This window comes from Zootoca vivipara, chromosome Z2 (assembly GCF_965207765.1).
Source record: "Zootoca vivipara chromosome Z2, rZooViv2.hap1.1, whole genome shotgun sequence".
Classification (NCBI taxonomy): domain Eukaryota; kingdom Metazoa; phylum Chordata; class Lepidosauria; order Squamata; family Lacertidae; genus Zootoca; species Zootoca vivipara.
In genome coordinates, this window is record NC_142585.1 from 6276243 (window position 1) to 6292315 (window position 16073).

Below are 16073 nucleotides of genomic sequence, written 5' to 3' on the forward strand. Positions count from 1 at the left end.
TGCCTTAGACAGCGGCAAGCAGTGAAGCCCAACTGCCCAATAAAGTGAAAAACAAAAAAGTCAAACCAAGTTTATTTTCGCAAGAAAAACAGCTCCGCTGCAAAAGGAGAAGAAGTGATTTTAAAAATTAAAAGCAGCACGACTAGGAGGATCAGCTGACATGCACACAGCATGGGATTGGGAGCCTGACATTTCGCTGCATGGTAACAAGCATGCAAATCCTGCTTAGTGAGGGCTAATTATAGCATCCAGCACTCAGAGGCCCAAAGAATCAATCTTTAGTGCTGATACATATTTAAATACTCTAAAAAGAAATCCTGTGTTGAAAGGAACACGAGAACCTAGAAGTCTCAGGTTCTGTTACGGCCAGATTACGTCTTGGCTGGCTAAACAGCCTTTTAGAGCCACTGCGCTGGCAGGAAATCTACTATCTTCTCCCTGACATGTTTGCTCTGCTTGTTTCACAACCAAGCCATGCTTCCTTTTGTTTTGATAGTTGCAATATGCCTTTCTATAGATGCACTGTTAGGGAGGGCAGAAATAAACAGGATCTAACTGAGAAGAGAATGCAGTTCGTCAGGCTAATGGAATATCAAAGCAAAGGTGACCTTCTACTTGGATTGATGGTCAAATCTTGAGTACTGAGTCGTCAGTATTTTGGAACTTGGAAGCAGTTCTAAATTGATTTGGGCTGCAACCCTAACCACACGAGTAAGCCTCACTGAATTCAGAAAGACTTACTTCCGAACAGGATTGAGTTGTCAGGGTTAAGTAGTCAGTTCTTTTTTGAGCCCAAAACTTTAGTGAAAAAAATAAGAGCTCTGAAGGATTATTATGTTCTGACTACACATGGTGTTGTGGGCAAGGATGGGGGTGGGGAATTGGTGCTTAATTTTTCTGCTGAAAATTTGTTGTTCCACAAGGACATTTGGAAGAACGAATGGATGCCGACTGCAGATTCAGTATTAGTCAAGCTTAGCACATTGTGAGTTTTTAGCCTGGCATTGGCAACTTCTCCAATGCAATCCGAAAACTTCCCGAGCAAATTATTCTTGATTAGCATATAAAAATTAGTCCAATTTTACATTGGGGAAATTTTCCAGTTTGGATTTTTCTGGAAAACCCATGTCACTGCTATACTTCAGGTCAGTTCTCACCAAAATTCAATACAGTGGTAGTTGTATCATTTTAACTTGGACCAACAGATCGTAATACACTAACTGCAGTGGGGAGGAGGGAAAGGTGAGAAAAAGGAAACGAGATGTTTCTGACCTGGCCCAGCTCTTCATTGAGGTCAGAGGTGTTCACTAAGGCTCCTTCGTTGCAGCTCACATCATACATCTCTTTGTCCCATGAAATGAAGAAGGAGCCCAGGAATTTCTGCATCTCAACTGTCACGTACATGGAGACAGGGATGATGAAATTGAAGAGAACCATGAAGGACAGGAAATCGGTGAACATTTTTAAGAGCTAGAGAGAACAGAAAGATTGACTGGACTGTTGTTTTAAAAAGTACACCAGGGCAAATGCTAATGAATACAGCGGTGGTGGCAATCAAAGCTGAAGCAAGCCCAGTTACCTTGAAGGCTTCTTTGTCCTTTTGGGTTTTCTGGTTGTACCAAGGCTCATCGTGAAATGGAACGCTTTGCCAGATGTACTTCAGAGTTGTGCATGTTATAGCCTTGCCCACAAGAATGCATAAATAAACAATCAAGAACATGTTGATCGATCTGGAAAGCCAAAGTGTTAAAAAAGAATCAAAGTGGTGTATAGTATTACGCAAGCAGTGGGAAAACTCTACGCTGATAGGGACCTGCAAGAAACAATTCCAAGACTTATAAGGATACAAAACGGTTTTGCAGCCATCCAGCCTTGTTTCAAGAGAATTGCACCGGCATTAGACCCCCTCACTTGAATTAAACCACATTACACTCATGTATATGTGAGGCTCTCTTTTGAAGTGTGTTTGAGACCTGCAACTGATAGAAGATGCCTTGGCCAGACTGCCACCTTGAGACAGATGGCAGAGAATATTGGGGGGGGGGGGCGTGTACCACACTGGATACCTATTTATTTCTGGTCTTAATCCAAAATGTTGATGTAAACCTTAGCAGGGGTGGGGAACTGGATCCCCCCCCCAACCCCCATGACAAAGCTGACTGGTAGGTCATCAGTTAAGCAACATGATACTTTGAAGCACTTACAATCATAGAATCATAGAACTGCAGATTTTGAAGGGACCCCAAGGATCATCTAAGCCCAATCCCCTGCAATGCAGGATTCTCAGCTGAAGTATTCATGGCGGCCAGGCAGGACCTCAAAGCACTGTGGAGGGACCCTTGCATGGTGCTCTGAAGTCCTGCTGATCAGCTGGTCACCCATGCTGCAGAAGACACTTTTGGTTCAGCCCAGCCTCCTGCCCACACATGATTCAATCGTTTATTTATTTAGTGCATTTATATGCTACCTTTCTGGCAAGGAACCCAAGGCAGTTTACAATTTTAAAGGACTAAAAAGAATTATTTAACATTTGAAGTTCAAACTTCACTGGGGCGAGGAGCCAATCCAGTCCCTGTGTTGTCGTTGTTACATACATATGGTCATACATGATATCAGGTGATTAGCGGATGGCCATGGCTTGGCCAGAACAGAATGGAGTGCAAAACAAGGAGGCCTGGTGGGGCTATGAAACAGTTAAGAGATACAATAGCTCCTAAATTCAGCCACTGAGTCACTCCAGTTAATTTCTATAGAAATTCCAAGGAGGAAACCAAATGTTGGGGCTTTAGAAAGAGGTGCAACCACCTGGGGGCTCCAGATTCAAGGTGGGGGCAGGATGACTGCCGCATCATCAGCAATTCAGTTCGTGAACCAATGAATCCTGGGCTGGCTAAAGCCTTTCCCACCTCCAGAATGCCTTGTTCTAAAACCATCTGCTGGTAGGGATTCCTTCTGCCTTCCCACACATTTGGAAGGCATACAGAGAGGGACATGGCACATCTTTGTCCAGTCCAACCTTACCCTTTCACACACAGCGCATGTCTTATACAGAGCGTGGGGGGTGTAGATTACTCTACCAGCCTTCTTCAATTTTACAAATACCATATTTACTCAAATCTAATGCTCAGCTTTTTTGGCCAAATTACGTTGCGAAAATTAAGGTGCACATTACATTCAGGCAAATACAGAATGTGTCACCGCCACAAAGCTGGGCCTTTCTTCTTCAGTGTGTGTAGTTTTTCTAGGCGCATTTTGCAACAGGGGATTTCATTAGCGTGAGCAGTTTCTGAGCTCTGGACGCAGTACTGCCCCTAAGATTTCAGATTAAAACTGCCACTGTTGGAAGGAAAGGAGGAGCTTTTTCTGCCTCCCCACTTCCAGCTACTCTCTGAAGACTGGAGAAAGGATCCTCATAAGAATATGGGGGGGGGGCAGGGGAAGGACTAGACCATGTGAAAAATGAACATAGTATTTTAGCTGCAGTGCATTCAATTTCAGCATTGCTTTCTTGTTTTAAAAAAAGCGCGCCTAGACATTCAACCTAGGTTTAAGGTGCCATTTAGCTCCTAGCTTTCATCTCTCAGTTTCTAACACAGAGTGTGTCTGAGACAAAGGAAGAAAGTTGAAGTACAGTGGTACCTCGGTTTATGAACACAATTGGTTCCGGAAGTCTGTTCATAAACTGAAGCGAACTTTCCCATTGAAAGTAATGGAAAGTGGATTAATCCATTCCAGACGGGTCCGCGGAGTACTCAACCTGAAGCGTACTTAACCCGAAGCATGGGTGTAATCGGTTCCGGAAGTCTGTTCATAAACTGAAGCGTTCATAAACTGAAGCGAACTTTCCCATTGAAAGTAATGGAAAGTGAATTAATCCGTTCCAGATGGGTCCGCGGTGTTCGTAAACCGAAAATTTGTAAACCGAGGTGTTCGTAAACCGAGGTTCCACTGTACTATATACACAATCCAATTAAACAACAACAGTTGACACAAAAGAGATTTACAATATGTCCAGATAACCTACTTTTCAACTGCAGATCGTTTCTGGGATTTTCCTTGGTAGTTCAAAGCCATTTTGGTTTCCATTCCAGTATAGACTGCGACTCCTACAAAAATCAAAGTGACCGGTAAATGCCCTGCAAACATTCACCTACCTGCTCCTTTCTAGGAAGGACGTTTCACAGTCCACGTAGGCAAGTACATGGGCTCACTCATGTTCCACAGCAACTGGTAGTCAGACATAATCCTCTATAATAAAGTCCAAGTGTCTCTGCGTCCAGTCCCTGTGTCCGTGGGATTGTGCTATTGCGCATGTGCCGCACGGAGAGCCGTTGGGACTTGGAGCGCAGAGACGGAGCGCGTTGGCCAGCACGTAAGGGAGCTCAACCTCTCGGCGTTCGGAGCAGCTCTCGCGAGATAATCCAGAGGACGCGGAAGATAGCCCCGTGCTTGCGAGCAAGCTCTTTCTCCATGCAGGCGCACTCGCGAGGCCGTTTACTTCTCGTGTGGACTTACTTCTAATCGGCAGCGGCCGTTACAAGTGGCGGCGGGCGAGCAATGTCAGCTCTGCGCATGTCCCCGAGGTTGCTAGAGCAACAGGTCTGTTCTAGCACCCGTTAATTTAACGGGCTTCATGACTAGTAAATGTAATAAACAGTTCATACTGCATGGAACAATCATTCTCACTTGGTTGAAAAATGAATTCACAATTGATGAGCTGAAGCTCAGGAAAGAAAAGGAAGTACAACCTTGAGGTTGCCTCCTGATTGTAAAGTTATTTTGGGAGAGGAATTCAAACCAAGAAATTTAGGTTTGCACAGTTCAGGCAGATTAGAGTGCTCTATTGCACTGGCACGACAAATCTGATTAAGAATTTTTCTTTCCTTTTTTAATCACTCTTTGCACTTAGAGAAGCGATGCACTGGAAAATGAAGGAGAAGGAGGAGGGGGAGGGGGAGGAGGAGGAGGAGGAGTTTGGTTTTGATATCCCGCATTATCACTACCCTAAGGAGTCTCAAAGCGGTTATCATTCTCCTTTCCCTTCCTCCCCCACAACAGACATCCTGTGAGGTGGGTGGGGCTGAGAGACTTCAGAGAAGTGTGACTAGCCCAAGGTCACCCAGCAGCTGCATGTGGAGGAGCAGAGACGCGAACCCGGTTCCCCAGATTAAGAGTCTACCGCTCTTAACCACTACACCACTACTACTATCGGTCGAATAAAGTATATTGATTGATTGATACACCATACTGGCTCTCTATGGTGTAAGATCTGAAAATGGAGTAAGATCTGAAAAACCCATTAAATGCACTGAGAAATGGGGTAAGACCCTGCAAGCAAATCAGAATAAAGATCAGACATGATCCAACCGCTGTGCATGCTTTGTGCAAGCAAACCAAGATGAGTGCCCATTTAAAAAGGTTGCCTGAGTGAGCCCTTAAGTCAAAAGTAAATCCCACTAATTTAAAATGTGTGTTACTCGTGAGTAAATATGCATAGGAACCCAGCCCAAAAACTTTTGTTTGGGGCAGGAAATAAACACCACACAAATTTGAGATTTCAGCCTTCTTCCCTACGGGTCCTCCCAGGTATTGAGATAAGCAAGTGGGTCCCTCTTGGTCATTCTACCTCCATCAAAAGTTTGGGCAGGGTGGTGGTAACAGCCCAAGAGATAGTGCCTGGAGTGGCAGCCCCTAAACCTTGGGATTCCCCCCCCCATGTGTCTGGCACCTTCACTAGACAGGATTTTGGTGAATGTTGAAGATGCATCACTTCACCCTGGCCTATGACACCTGAGATGTGCGTTTCCAATGCCCAGCCCATTCCCGTGACTAACAAGTTTTAACCACAGAGCTTAGGGCTTGCCGATCAGAAGGTTGGTGGTTTGAATCCCTGCGTCGGGGTGAGCTCCCGTTGCTCGGTCCCCGCTCCTGCCAACCTAGCAGTTCAAAAGCACGTCAAAGTACAAGTAGATAAATAGGTACCGCTCCGGCGGGAAGGTAAACGGTGTTTCCATGTGCTGCTCTGGTTTGCTTTATCAAAGTGGCTTTGTCATGCTGGCCACATGACCTGGAAGCTGTATGCCGGCTCCCTTGGCCACTAATGTGAGATAAGCGCTGCAACCCCAGAGTCATCTGCGACTGGACCGAACAGTCAGGGGTCCCTTTACCTTAATTTAAATTGTTGTAACGTGCCCTGGGAGAGGTTGGTGAAGGGCAGGTCTTAAATCCAATGCTAATAATAAGCATGGCTAAAATAAACTGGAAAAGAGGGAGATGTCAAACAGTTGCTTACCATAGATCTTAGGGGTGTTTTTTAATGTCGCTCCCTTCAGCAACAGGTTCTCGGGACCCAGTGGCCTAGAATGAAGTCAGACTATTAGGCTACTTACAAACAGAAAGGGGAATGCATTCTGAAAATGGCAGCGGTAAGGGGGAAGCAAGACAACACCACTAAGACAGTTTCATTAATGTGCAGGGAAAGTGAAAAATCAATGCAGGGGATAGAGAGCAGTCAAACATGAAGCTGCTGATGTCAGCAATAGCCTTTAGGGAGGCGACAAGAGGCCAGCTAATTAGTTACAAAACAGAAGCCCCCCCCCCTGACTAACCTGGCTACTGGCTCTTGACCGTCCTGGTAGATGGTAATTCGGCCCACAAACCTGCAATGAGAGACAGGCACAAGAGGTTGCTTATTATGCCCTGCTGGTAATTTGTAGGAGAGCTGCTGCAAATTATCAATGAACAAAAGAGGCGGAGGAGAAAAGCAAAGGTGGATAAGGACCACAGAGCTCTCAGAAACATCTGTTCCACAAAGCAGTGGTGGGGAATCTCATCCCGGGGTGTGTGTGGCCCTCCAAGCCTCCCTATTCGGCCCTTGGTGCATTCCCAAGGCCCCACTGTTCTCCAGGCCACACCCTTCACCTGCCTGCTCATCAGAGCTTTTATTTATTTTTGTTTATTAAAATAGTATACCGCCCTTCCTCCTTAGTTCTCAGGATGGTTCACAACATGGAATTACAATATAAAAATGTAATATGCGTAATAAAATAAAAAGGTTTTGTGCCCCTCCCTAGGTGGAGGAAGGGGGTGTTTGTGCAGTGTGCTTGTGTGTAGAAACTGCTGACCTGTCAGGAAGGTATCTTACTGTAGAAAGTTGAAAGCCACATTCGCCGCTCCACCCACTTTACCTGTGGCCCCACCTATCACTGCCACACAGCTCCCAGAAGCTGGACCATGATGGAATGAGCCCTCAGGCTGAATAAGGTTCCCCCATTCTGTTCCAAACATTTGTACACTATGTGCTATGCAAATCCAGCGAGTTATTCACCAATAAGTCACTCTGGGCAGCTCCCATCATATATAAAAACATAGTAAAACATTAAACCTTAAAAAGCTTCCCTATACAGGGCTGCCTTCGGACATTTCCTAAATGTTACATAATTACTCATCTCCTTAACATCTGATGGGAGGGTGTTCCATGGGGTGGGTGCCACTACCGAGAAGGATAAGGAGATAGATAGATAGATAGATAGATAGATAGATAGATAGATAGATAGATAGATAGATAGATGATAGATAGATAGATAGATAGATAGATAGATAGATAGATAGATATAAAACATGGCAGAGACTAAATCTGTGAGAACCTGTTTTAAGGCATTTATTTTACAAGCAGTTATTTGTCAGTCCCCAACCCACCATCCTCCCTAGCATTTGCTAAACGCACATCTACCAAGCGCCTGCATTTGCTAGATGCTGCAGAAAAAGATTTAAAAGGCAGTGTGCCTTTAACCCATTTATAGACTGTGAGCTCAAAGACATGACACATTTTGGAGGAGGGGAGAGTACAAGGGAAGGAGAATCAATAGCAGGCCAGGGAGAGGGGTCCCTCCCTCCCGCCCTCCCATGCATGAGAAAGGGGAGGGGGGAGTGGCAACTGGGTCAGGCAGGCCAATGGGTGGAAAGGGACTTGTTTGACATTTGCCTAAGGGCAATTAGACCAGGATCAATTTCAGAATATAACGAAGCACAGTCAACTTTCTCATATGGGGAAAGGAGATAAACAACTCTAAATTCGGGAATGAATCGAATTCTCATAAAGAAATAATCTCACATGAGAAGGGTCATATATCAACTGCACTGCATGCAGAAGGTCCCAGGTTCAGTCCCTAGCACCTTCAAGCAGGGCTGGGAAAGATCCTTGTTTGAAACCCTGCAGAGATCATAGAAACATAATCTTAAAGTTGGGAGGGACCCCAAGGATCATCTAGTCCAACCCCCTGCAATGCAGGAATCTTAGCTAAAGCATCCATGGCAGATGGACATCCAGATGCTGTTTTAAGACAATGTTGCCTGTCAATGTACACAACTGTGAGCAAGATGCAATCCTAATCTCTAATCCTGGCTGCCTGATCTCCCAGGAAATGGTGCAGATCCAGGTCGCAGATGGTTAATGCAAATAAGACAGCAAACAGAAAGCTTTGACACGCTTGAAGCTCAACCTACCATGCACCTCAAAGTCCAACTCATGAGCCCAGTCCTGGGACAAGACAGACACAAACTGGCAAGGAAATAAACGTTGTGCTTCAGAACTTACCTGTAGAGGTCTGGCTGAGGCTGTTCACATTCTATTATAGCAGCAAGGCAATTTATGGCTTGGCATGTATGGAGTTTGGCAGTATCCTGCACAGTGTAGTGAGTCTAGAAGGGAGACGGAAATGCAAAATCTGTTAAGCAGCTGTTTACTGTCCCTAGAGTACACAGACCGTTTTGCACAGTGGGCGATTCTAACAAGCTACAGAGCTCATGTGGTGCTTTGATTGCTGGAAATGCTACTAGGAATTGGTTTTAGCTGATCTGTGTTTTAGCCATCTTCAAGGGGCTCATTATTACTATCACTACTGCTGCGTTAGCTGTAATGTTATTGCTTGGTTTTTAAAGGCTTTTTATCCCAGCTCGATCAGTGAGATCATCCAGAGGAGCACTGCTTCCTGTGTTACAGAGGCTTGACTGACACCTACTAGAAATTGGGCATTTAATGTCAGTCCCATGCTGTGGAATGCTCTTCCAACACATACTCAGCAGGCACCCTCACTTCTGACTTTCCTGGAGATAGTTTTACATCAACAGGTCTATGCAGCTGCTTAAAAAATCTTTGATTGGCCAGTCATTTTAATCTTTTTTTATATATTTTACTGTATGTAATTGCTATGCACTGCCATGCTATATTCTATGAACAGGTGGTATATAAATACCTTTTATAAATATAAAATAATGAAGCTATCTGCAAGCTACCCCAAGAGTCCTTTGGGGCATAAAGCAAGACACAAGTGCTTCAGCAACTAACCAACTGAGTAAACCTACTAAATTAAAATGCATGTTGAGCCAATTATTTGCTCCCACAATATAGAAATAAGCTGGGAATATACAGATAGATCCTATGTGAAATAGATGCCTGTCTCCTCCTTGTGGGGTTGCAGTTCCAGTTGAGCAGCTTACTCTTGATAACTCATGCATAGCGTTACACTGCCATTAACTTGCTTTCCACGGTGAACAAAATCTTAATTCAGGGATGGGGAACCTGTGACCTTTTAGCTGCTATTGGACTCCAGTCCCCATCAGTGATTGGCCAGGGAGCAGGGATGATGGGAGCTGGAGTCTAGCAACAGCTACAGGTTTCCCAACCATGTCCTAATGGGTTGATTCCAGAGACCTGTTGAAGAACAGTCTATCAACTTCTCCAGGTTTCATGAAAAGCTGCAGGTGCTTCAACAGTTGTTCTGTCTTCCCTGTTCCCCTGAGTCCTGGCCCAGGATCTCTCAAAGGTAATCAGGTAAGAGAATTAAATGTCAGTGGAGGAGGGAGAGCTATTCTCGGCATCCCTGGCTACGCAGATACTTCTTCATTAACTTAGAAAGCAGACAAAGGATTTAAAATTTGCCATTTTAAGAGGTTCTATTTCTAGATGCTACTCGGGTGTTGTAAATCACTTCTGTCAGCAGGAGACACTGCTGTGATCCATCTTCATAAACAAAACTCACCCAGATGCTTCCCTAGCTCGTTATCTCTAAATTTTCCTCATTTCAAGCTGGATGAGAAACAGCTCTATTGCATCAGCAGTGGGAGATGATGAATGGCATTAAAAGCACACAGACATTTTCACAACTTGGAGGTTAAGCTCATGGGCTTTGCGCTTCCTTGCCAAAGATTTATAGAAAAAGCTCATTAAACATTTTAAGTACATTCCTTCTTAGGCACATCCTGTTGCACCTTGTTCTTGCAAAACAAGATACAGGACATGCTTTGGAGGAAAGTTGAAGGCGGAAAGGGGGGGGATCAGCATGACTTGCTTGCGGTAACAGTGGATGAGAAGAAGACAAGCTGGCTGGATCACACCAGTGTAAGGTTACCAGATTTTTTTTTTCAATGAATCCGAGGACACTTTTCAACTTCAATGGATTTTGTATGGGGACTGATTTGTAAATGCAGTGACTGTCCCCGGGAAACAGGGGTGTCTGGTAACCTTTTACCAGTGGCCACTCCAGTCCAGTATCCTGTTCTCCGAGTGGCCAACCAGATGACAACAGGAAGCCCGCAAGCAGGACATGAGCACTCCTCACTTTTGTGGTTTGCAGCAACTGGTATTCAGAAGAACACGGACTCCGAGCATGGGGGAAGAGCATAGCCATTGAGCCTAGTGGCCACTGGCAGCCCTATCACCCGTGAATTTGTCTGATCCTCTTTTAAAGACATCCAAGGCCAACACTGTCTCCTATGAGAATGCATGCCATAGTTTAACCATGCCAGAAAAACACCAGTGTTCTATTATGTTATAATGTCTCTCTCTCTCTCTCTCTCTCTCTCTCTCTCTCTCTCTCTCTCTCTCTCTCTCTCTCTCACACACACACACACACACACACACACACCAAAGTTCAATGATATTTTATCTGGCAATGTACAGAAAATGGAATGGTCCATACGGGTGGGTGGGTGTGTTCATGCACGAGAGAGAGAGAGAGAGAGAGAGAGAGAGAGAGAGAGAGAGAGAGAGAGAGAATATTTCATAGGATAATGGTGGTCCCGGGCTCTGTTATCTTTCAAAAGGAAATATGAAACAATAAATCATGGGATGGGCGATCTTATTGCTGTTATCAGCCAGACTTCATGTTATGAATCATATTGCATATGAAGTAAGATTGAAATATTGAACAGTGTATAACATACACAGAGGCACTATTGTATTTTTAAAATGGTATTTTGTACAACTATTAAAAATGGGCAGAGAGTAAAATTGATTAGTTGTTCACCTAGAGATAAACCTAAGCCTCCCCTCATTTAACATGAGAAGCACCTGGTGGATCAGGCCCATGGCCCATCTAATCTAGCATCCTGTTCTTGCAATGGCTAACCAGCTGCCTGTGCAAGACCAGGGAGCAGAAGGGGAGGTCAGGAGCCCTCTCCCCTCCCTTGGTTTCCAGCAACTGGTATTCAGAAGCATCGCTGCCTTTCAGACTTTTGATTTAACTGATTTCTGCCTTTTTGCAGGGCAAATGTTTGCTCAGAATGGCACCAACTATTTCCAGTTTTATTTTATTTTTTGTGATATCATAATAGGCTGCAGGCAGTGGGTGTTTGAGGGTGACATGCCAATTGTGTGCCTGGGGCATGCGCACGCACACACACACACACACACGACTTTCCAGAGGTCTCCCTGCTAAGACTGAGAAGTGCAGCTGCTCCCAACACACACCAGTAGCAAAAGGTCTCACTCTGGCCAGCCTGCATAACAGTAACTGGGTGGGCCAAGAGAAGTGCAGTTTACATTCAGAGGAAGGTGCTCAGGGATGACTCCCATTGCAATCATGATCCCCTCAGCCCGTCAAGCAGCAGTTTATAAGGCACACCCCTGCCAGACAGCAAAATTTGCTGGGGGGTGGTGAATTTGGCAGCAGTGGGTGGCTTGTGCATCCGTGGCTGGCTGCATGGAAGAACCATGAATCCAATGGTTTATCCACCTTCGCATTGAATGGAGAAGGCGCTCTATCAGTGGCTATTAGAGAAATCCACATTCAAAGACAAGGCACCGCTGAATCCCCCAAAAAGGGTGCGGCGGCTTCATCTGCCGAGCAGCTTAGCTAGCTGCTTGGGCGCCCAGGGCGGTGCAAATGCCCTGCACCCAGGGGCGAGGCAAGCCACCCACAGGGAGGGCAAGCCAGGGCAGAGCAACGTGGGGCGTCCACAAGCCCCACGTTGCTGTTTTGGGCAGTGTGGAGCCTGCAGGGGCCCAAGCCATCACGTCACTCCCCAAGAGAGATGTGTGGCTCGGGCGCGCTGCAGGCCAGGCCCCATGGTCACCACCCTCAGTGATGACACCCGGGGGTGGGCAGCATCCACCGGACCCCCCCCCTTCCTACATCACTGGATCTGCCCTCACAGAAAACAGGGTGCTGAACACAGAAGGCATGCTCTTATAATCCCATGTAAGCTGTGGACTAGGAGCCTGCCGTTCATGAGAGAAGGACTATGGTGCAGCTCTGAGGGCCACGCATGACCATATGCTCCCCAGCACAAAAATATCCTGTCATATAGAATGAGCAAGTCAGGAAGAGAGCATGGCTGAAAGAGAATGCATTTCGCTTTCCTTTGTGTGACAGTCAAGTCACTCTTCATTTGCAGCCTAGAAGACTGTGCCGTGTCAAAGCTTTGGAAAGCCAAGATTTACCGCTTCAAAGCTTAGTGAAGATAAAAGGGCTGCAGGTCAGATGCGCTGTTTACCCATTCTGTTACCTTGACATTTGATTCTCCATCCAAACTAGCTGTAGTGACATGACAACACCCATCCTTGTGAGTTGATGCGAGGAAGATCAGGTCGCATGGGAAGGTTTCATCTGACGTTACCTCTACTATGTCGCCAACCTTAATGACCAGAACAAATAAATGTCAACGTGCTGCAGAAATGTTTGCTTAGAGGTACTTATTTAGAGCATCAAAAAAACCCCTTTCAGCTGAAAAGGCTTTATTGATACAGATCGACAACAAAGAAGCGAAGAAGAAGGCATCTAAAGCTCTCTGCCGTGCTGGGAGCGGTGGGGGGGGGGGGGAGCTCATGCAGGGTACACACATTCCTGCCTCTGTGCACCATGCCCAGAATGTAGCCTTCACACAAGTTGCAATCGTGCTGTATTACAGAAGAGGGGAAAGCCTTCTGCCAAGTGGAATGGCAGAGGAGGGGTGCAGAGACCAGCTTGCTCACTCGCCTGCACAGAACTCCTTGCTGCCTATGGCTCCCTGTGGTTGAAGGCCCCAGACAATTTCCAATGTGCAGAAACCTTGCTCGTCTTTGCTACAAAACACACAAGTGCTTCAGCCCATTCCCAGCCACCCCAACCAGCCATAGGGGACCAGAGTCCATCAGCAAGCACGAATGCAAGGTTTTAATAACAACTCTCCCCGCACTCACACCCCACCCTCTGCCTTTCGCTGCAGGCTCCCTGGAGCTTCCCAGTGCCCCGAAAGCTTGCTCCCCTCTTTCATACCACACCTTGATTCCTTCGCACTCCTTCTTCACTTGCTTTGCATTCTCGATTACCAGGACGGTGCTTTTGTTTACTTCTTTGTCAGCCCTGTGCCGCAGCCAATCCTCATAGCCCTGGAGGGATAAATTAGGGAGCAGGGGGCGGAAGTCATCACAATCAAGAAACAAGAGAAAGGGAAACAAAGAAAAAAAGAGGTGAGGGAGAGAGCTCTAAATTGGTAATCCTCTTTTTTCATTTACTTTTTTTTGGGGGGAAGGGGGGAGAACGAAAGTACCTGTTTAATAGCTGTAATGGTAATAACAAAGAATAGAGGAAGTCCACTCGTGACGGGGCTGGTTGGTGTGTCCACTATGACCTGCAAAAGAGGGGGAAAGGCAGGTTTTGGGGGGGAGAATTGAAGAAGAGGATATTTGCTGGTGAAAGATTGGTTTGTTTGATGTCCTCAGCTTTTATAAGCAGCAAACATAAACTGACACTGCAACGTGGAAAACACAGGGGGAAAACCAGAGAGTGCATGCCGTTCCTTTTTAATGAATTGCATGTGTTTACGTGCAAAATTTCCTGTACAACAATGCGTTTAGACTTCTGTTTTATAGCATGTGGTGAATCACTGGTAGCAAGTGCCTAGTAAGTTTTGATAATGATGTGGCAAAGTTTTCCATTCATTCGAATGGCAGAGGTGTCTTCCAGATAAGAAGAAAAGCACCCATGTATATTCTTCATTCCCGCTTTATTGCTGTGAAGAGCTTGTGAAGGGATCTCTCTGGGTGTCCAAATAGAATAATGTGACGTCTGAATGCATCCTTTTCCATTATATGTCCCGCCATGTGAATCCAAGTGTGTATTATTATTATTATTAGTAGTAGTAGTAGTAGTAAAGAACTCATTTCTTCGAAGCCAACACTCTTCAATTTTGATTCTCCAGATGTTGTCGGGCTGCAAACAGCATCATACCTGTTCAAACTGGCTGAGAGTGACAGGAATCTTATCCCAGAAACATCTGAAGACCCAAGGCTGATTGAGTGTGTCAAAGCCTTCTGCTACAGATATGCAGTTGATATCAAGTATGTGCTAAGCTTGCACTGTAAATGGAGGTTTGTCACACACATGCACATTTGCTCAAGAGCTCAGCTCACGCTACAAGAAGTCTGTTCACTAGAACAGTTATTCCAGTGGTCCAAGCTACTCCAGCACTAAAAGTACTTGGCACTCGGAATGATAAGAATATAAGGAGAGCCTGCAGGATCAGGTCAGTGGCCCATCTAGTCCAGCATCCTGTTCTCTCAGAGGCCAACCAGGTGCCCTTGGGAAACCTACAAGCAGGACTTGAGTATAAGAGCCCTCTCCCCTCCTGTGGCTTCCAGAAAATGATATTCAGAGACATTTATGCTTCTGACCGTGGAGACACAGCATAGCTACTGTGGCCAAAAGCCGTTGATAGATGCAACGATGTATGAATTATGGGGGTTAGCTATGTTATTACAACAAACAGACACTTAAAAATTTTTTGCAGCACCCTTAAAGACTAAGGCTTAAAGACACACACTTACCTGGGAATAAGCCTCGTTAAAGAAAGTGGGGCATACTTCTCAGTAAACGTGTATGACCGCACCGTAATGGATTTATTATGGCATGTGTTTGAAGCTGTGCAGTTTTCACAAGAAAAAAAGCCTCTTGTAGAACAATGAACAAACACATTGACAGGGGAATTTGACGGGTTCCATGCCTTTAACTGCCAGGTTTTACTAATGCCTGGCACAGGAGCAATGCTTTTGTAATCCGATGCCAAACATTTGACTATAACATGAATTTCTTTCCTATGGTGAAGGCTAACTGGGGTGGGCAAGGGGGAGGTTTGGCAGAAATAGGTAGCCACGAGATTTTTCACGGGGGTGTTCTGCTTTAGAAGATAAGTCAGTTGGATGTTGTTGTTGTTTTTTAATCACAGTGTGATAATCCATACACACCTCTCCATGGCCAAGTTTTCAAGTAACTTTTACTCAGAGTAGACCCACTGATATTGACCATGACGGGTCAACTCTGGGCAAAAATCAGCTGTATGCAATTCACTGAAACATGGGGATATTTCTTCCAAAACTGACTGCACAGCACTGGAACCGAGAGACAAAACTGCATCCATGCCTAGTGGCATTATTTCGATTTGTTTTAAGTTAAATATAGCCTCTGTTCCAACCTGTTCCGAGTTAAAGCCCCACGTGGATTGGGGAGATTCCTGTTGAATTTGTTGCTCCTGGCAAGCTGAACCACACCGCCCAAGGAAGTGGAAGTGGCAGCCGGTTAGCCTGGTGCATAAGCAAGGCTATACATTTCATAACCAGCCCCGATTGCTCAGAACAGGATTCTACAGTTATCTGGAAGGTGGGGCGATGCCATCTTAGCATTGTCATGCAAATTAGCTGGAGCTACTTCCTCAGAGATCATTAATGCCTCTGCCCCTGACACAAGGATGAGATGCAAATTGGCAAAGCACTCTGTCTTCAAAGCAGGCAAGATGCAATCATCAAGCAGGCAGCAGCA

The 16073-nt window shown here is 45.6% G+C and overlaps 1 protein-coding gene across 8 annotated transcripts in view; it reads right to left on the bottom strand.

Annotated features, from left to right (window-relative positions):
* ATP11C (ATPase phospholipid transporting 11C (ATP11C blood group)) overlaps window positions 1–16073 on the bottom strand; it is a 106317-nt gene that overhangs the window by 43930 nt on the left and 46314 nt on the right. For all 8 annotated transcript variants that reach the window (XM_035126431.3, XM_035126428.3, XM_035126430.3 and 5 more), the window contains 9 exons: window positions 13810–13890; window positions 13541–13648; window positions 12787–12915; window positions 8597–8700; window positions 6609–6659; window positions 6293–6357; window positions 4025–4106; window positions 1580–1730; window positions 1273–1470 (listed from right to left, as the gene is read on the bottom strand). In XM_035126431.3, coding sequence (XP_034982322.3) covers window positions 1273–1470; window positions 1580–1730; window positions 4025–4106; window positions 6293–6357; window positions 6609–6659; window positions 8597–8700; window positions 12787–12915; window positions 13541–13648; window positions 13810–13890 — 969 coding nt within the window. The remainder of the gene's footprint in view (window positions 1–1272; window positions 1471–1579; window positions 1731–4024; window positions 4107–6292; window positions 6358–6608; window positions 6660–8596; window positions 8701–12786; window positions 12916–13540; window positions 13649–13809; window positions 13891–16073) is intronic.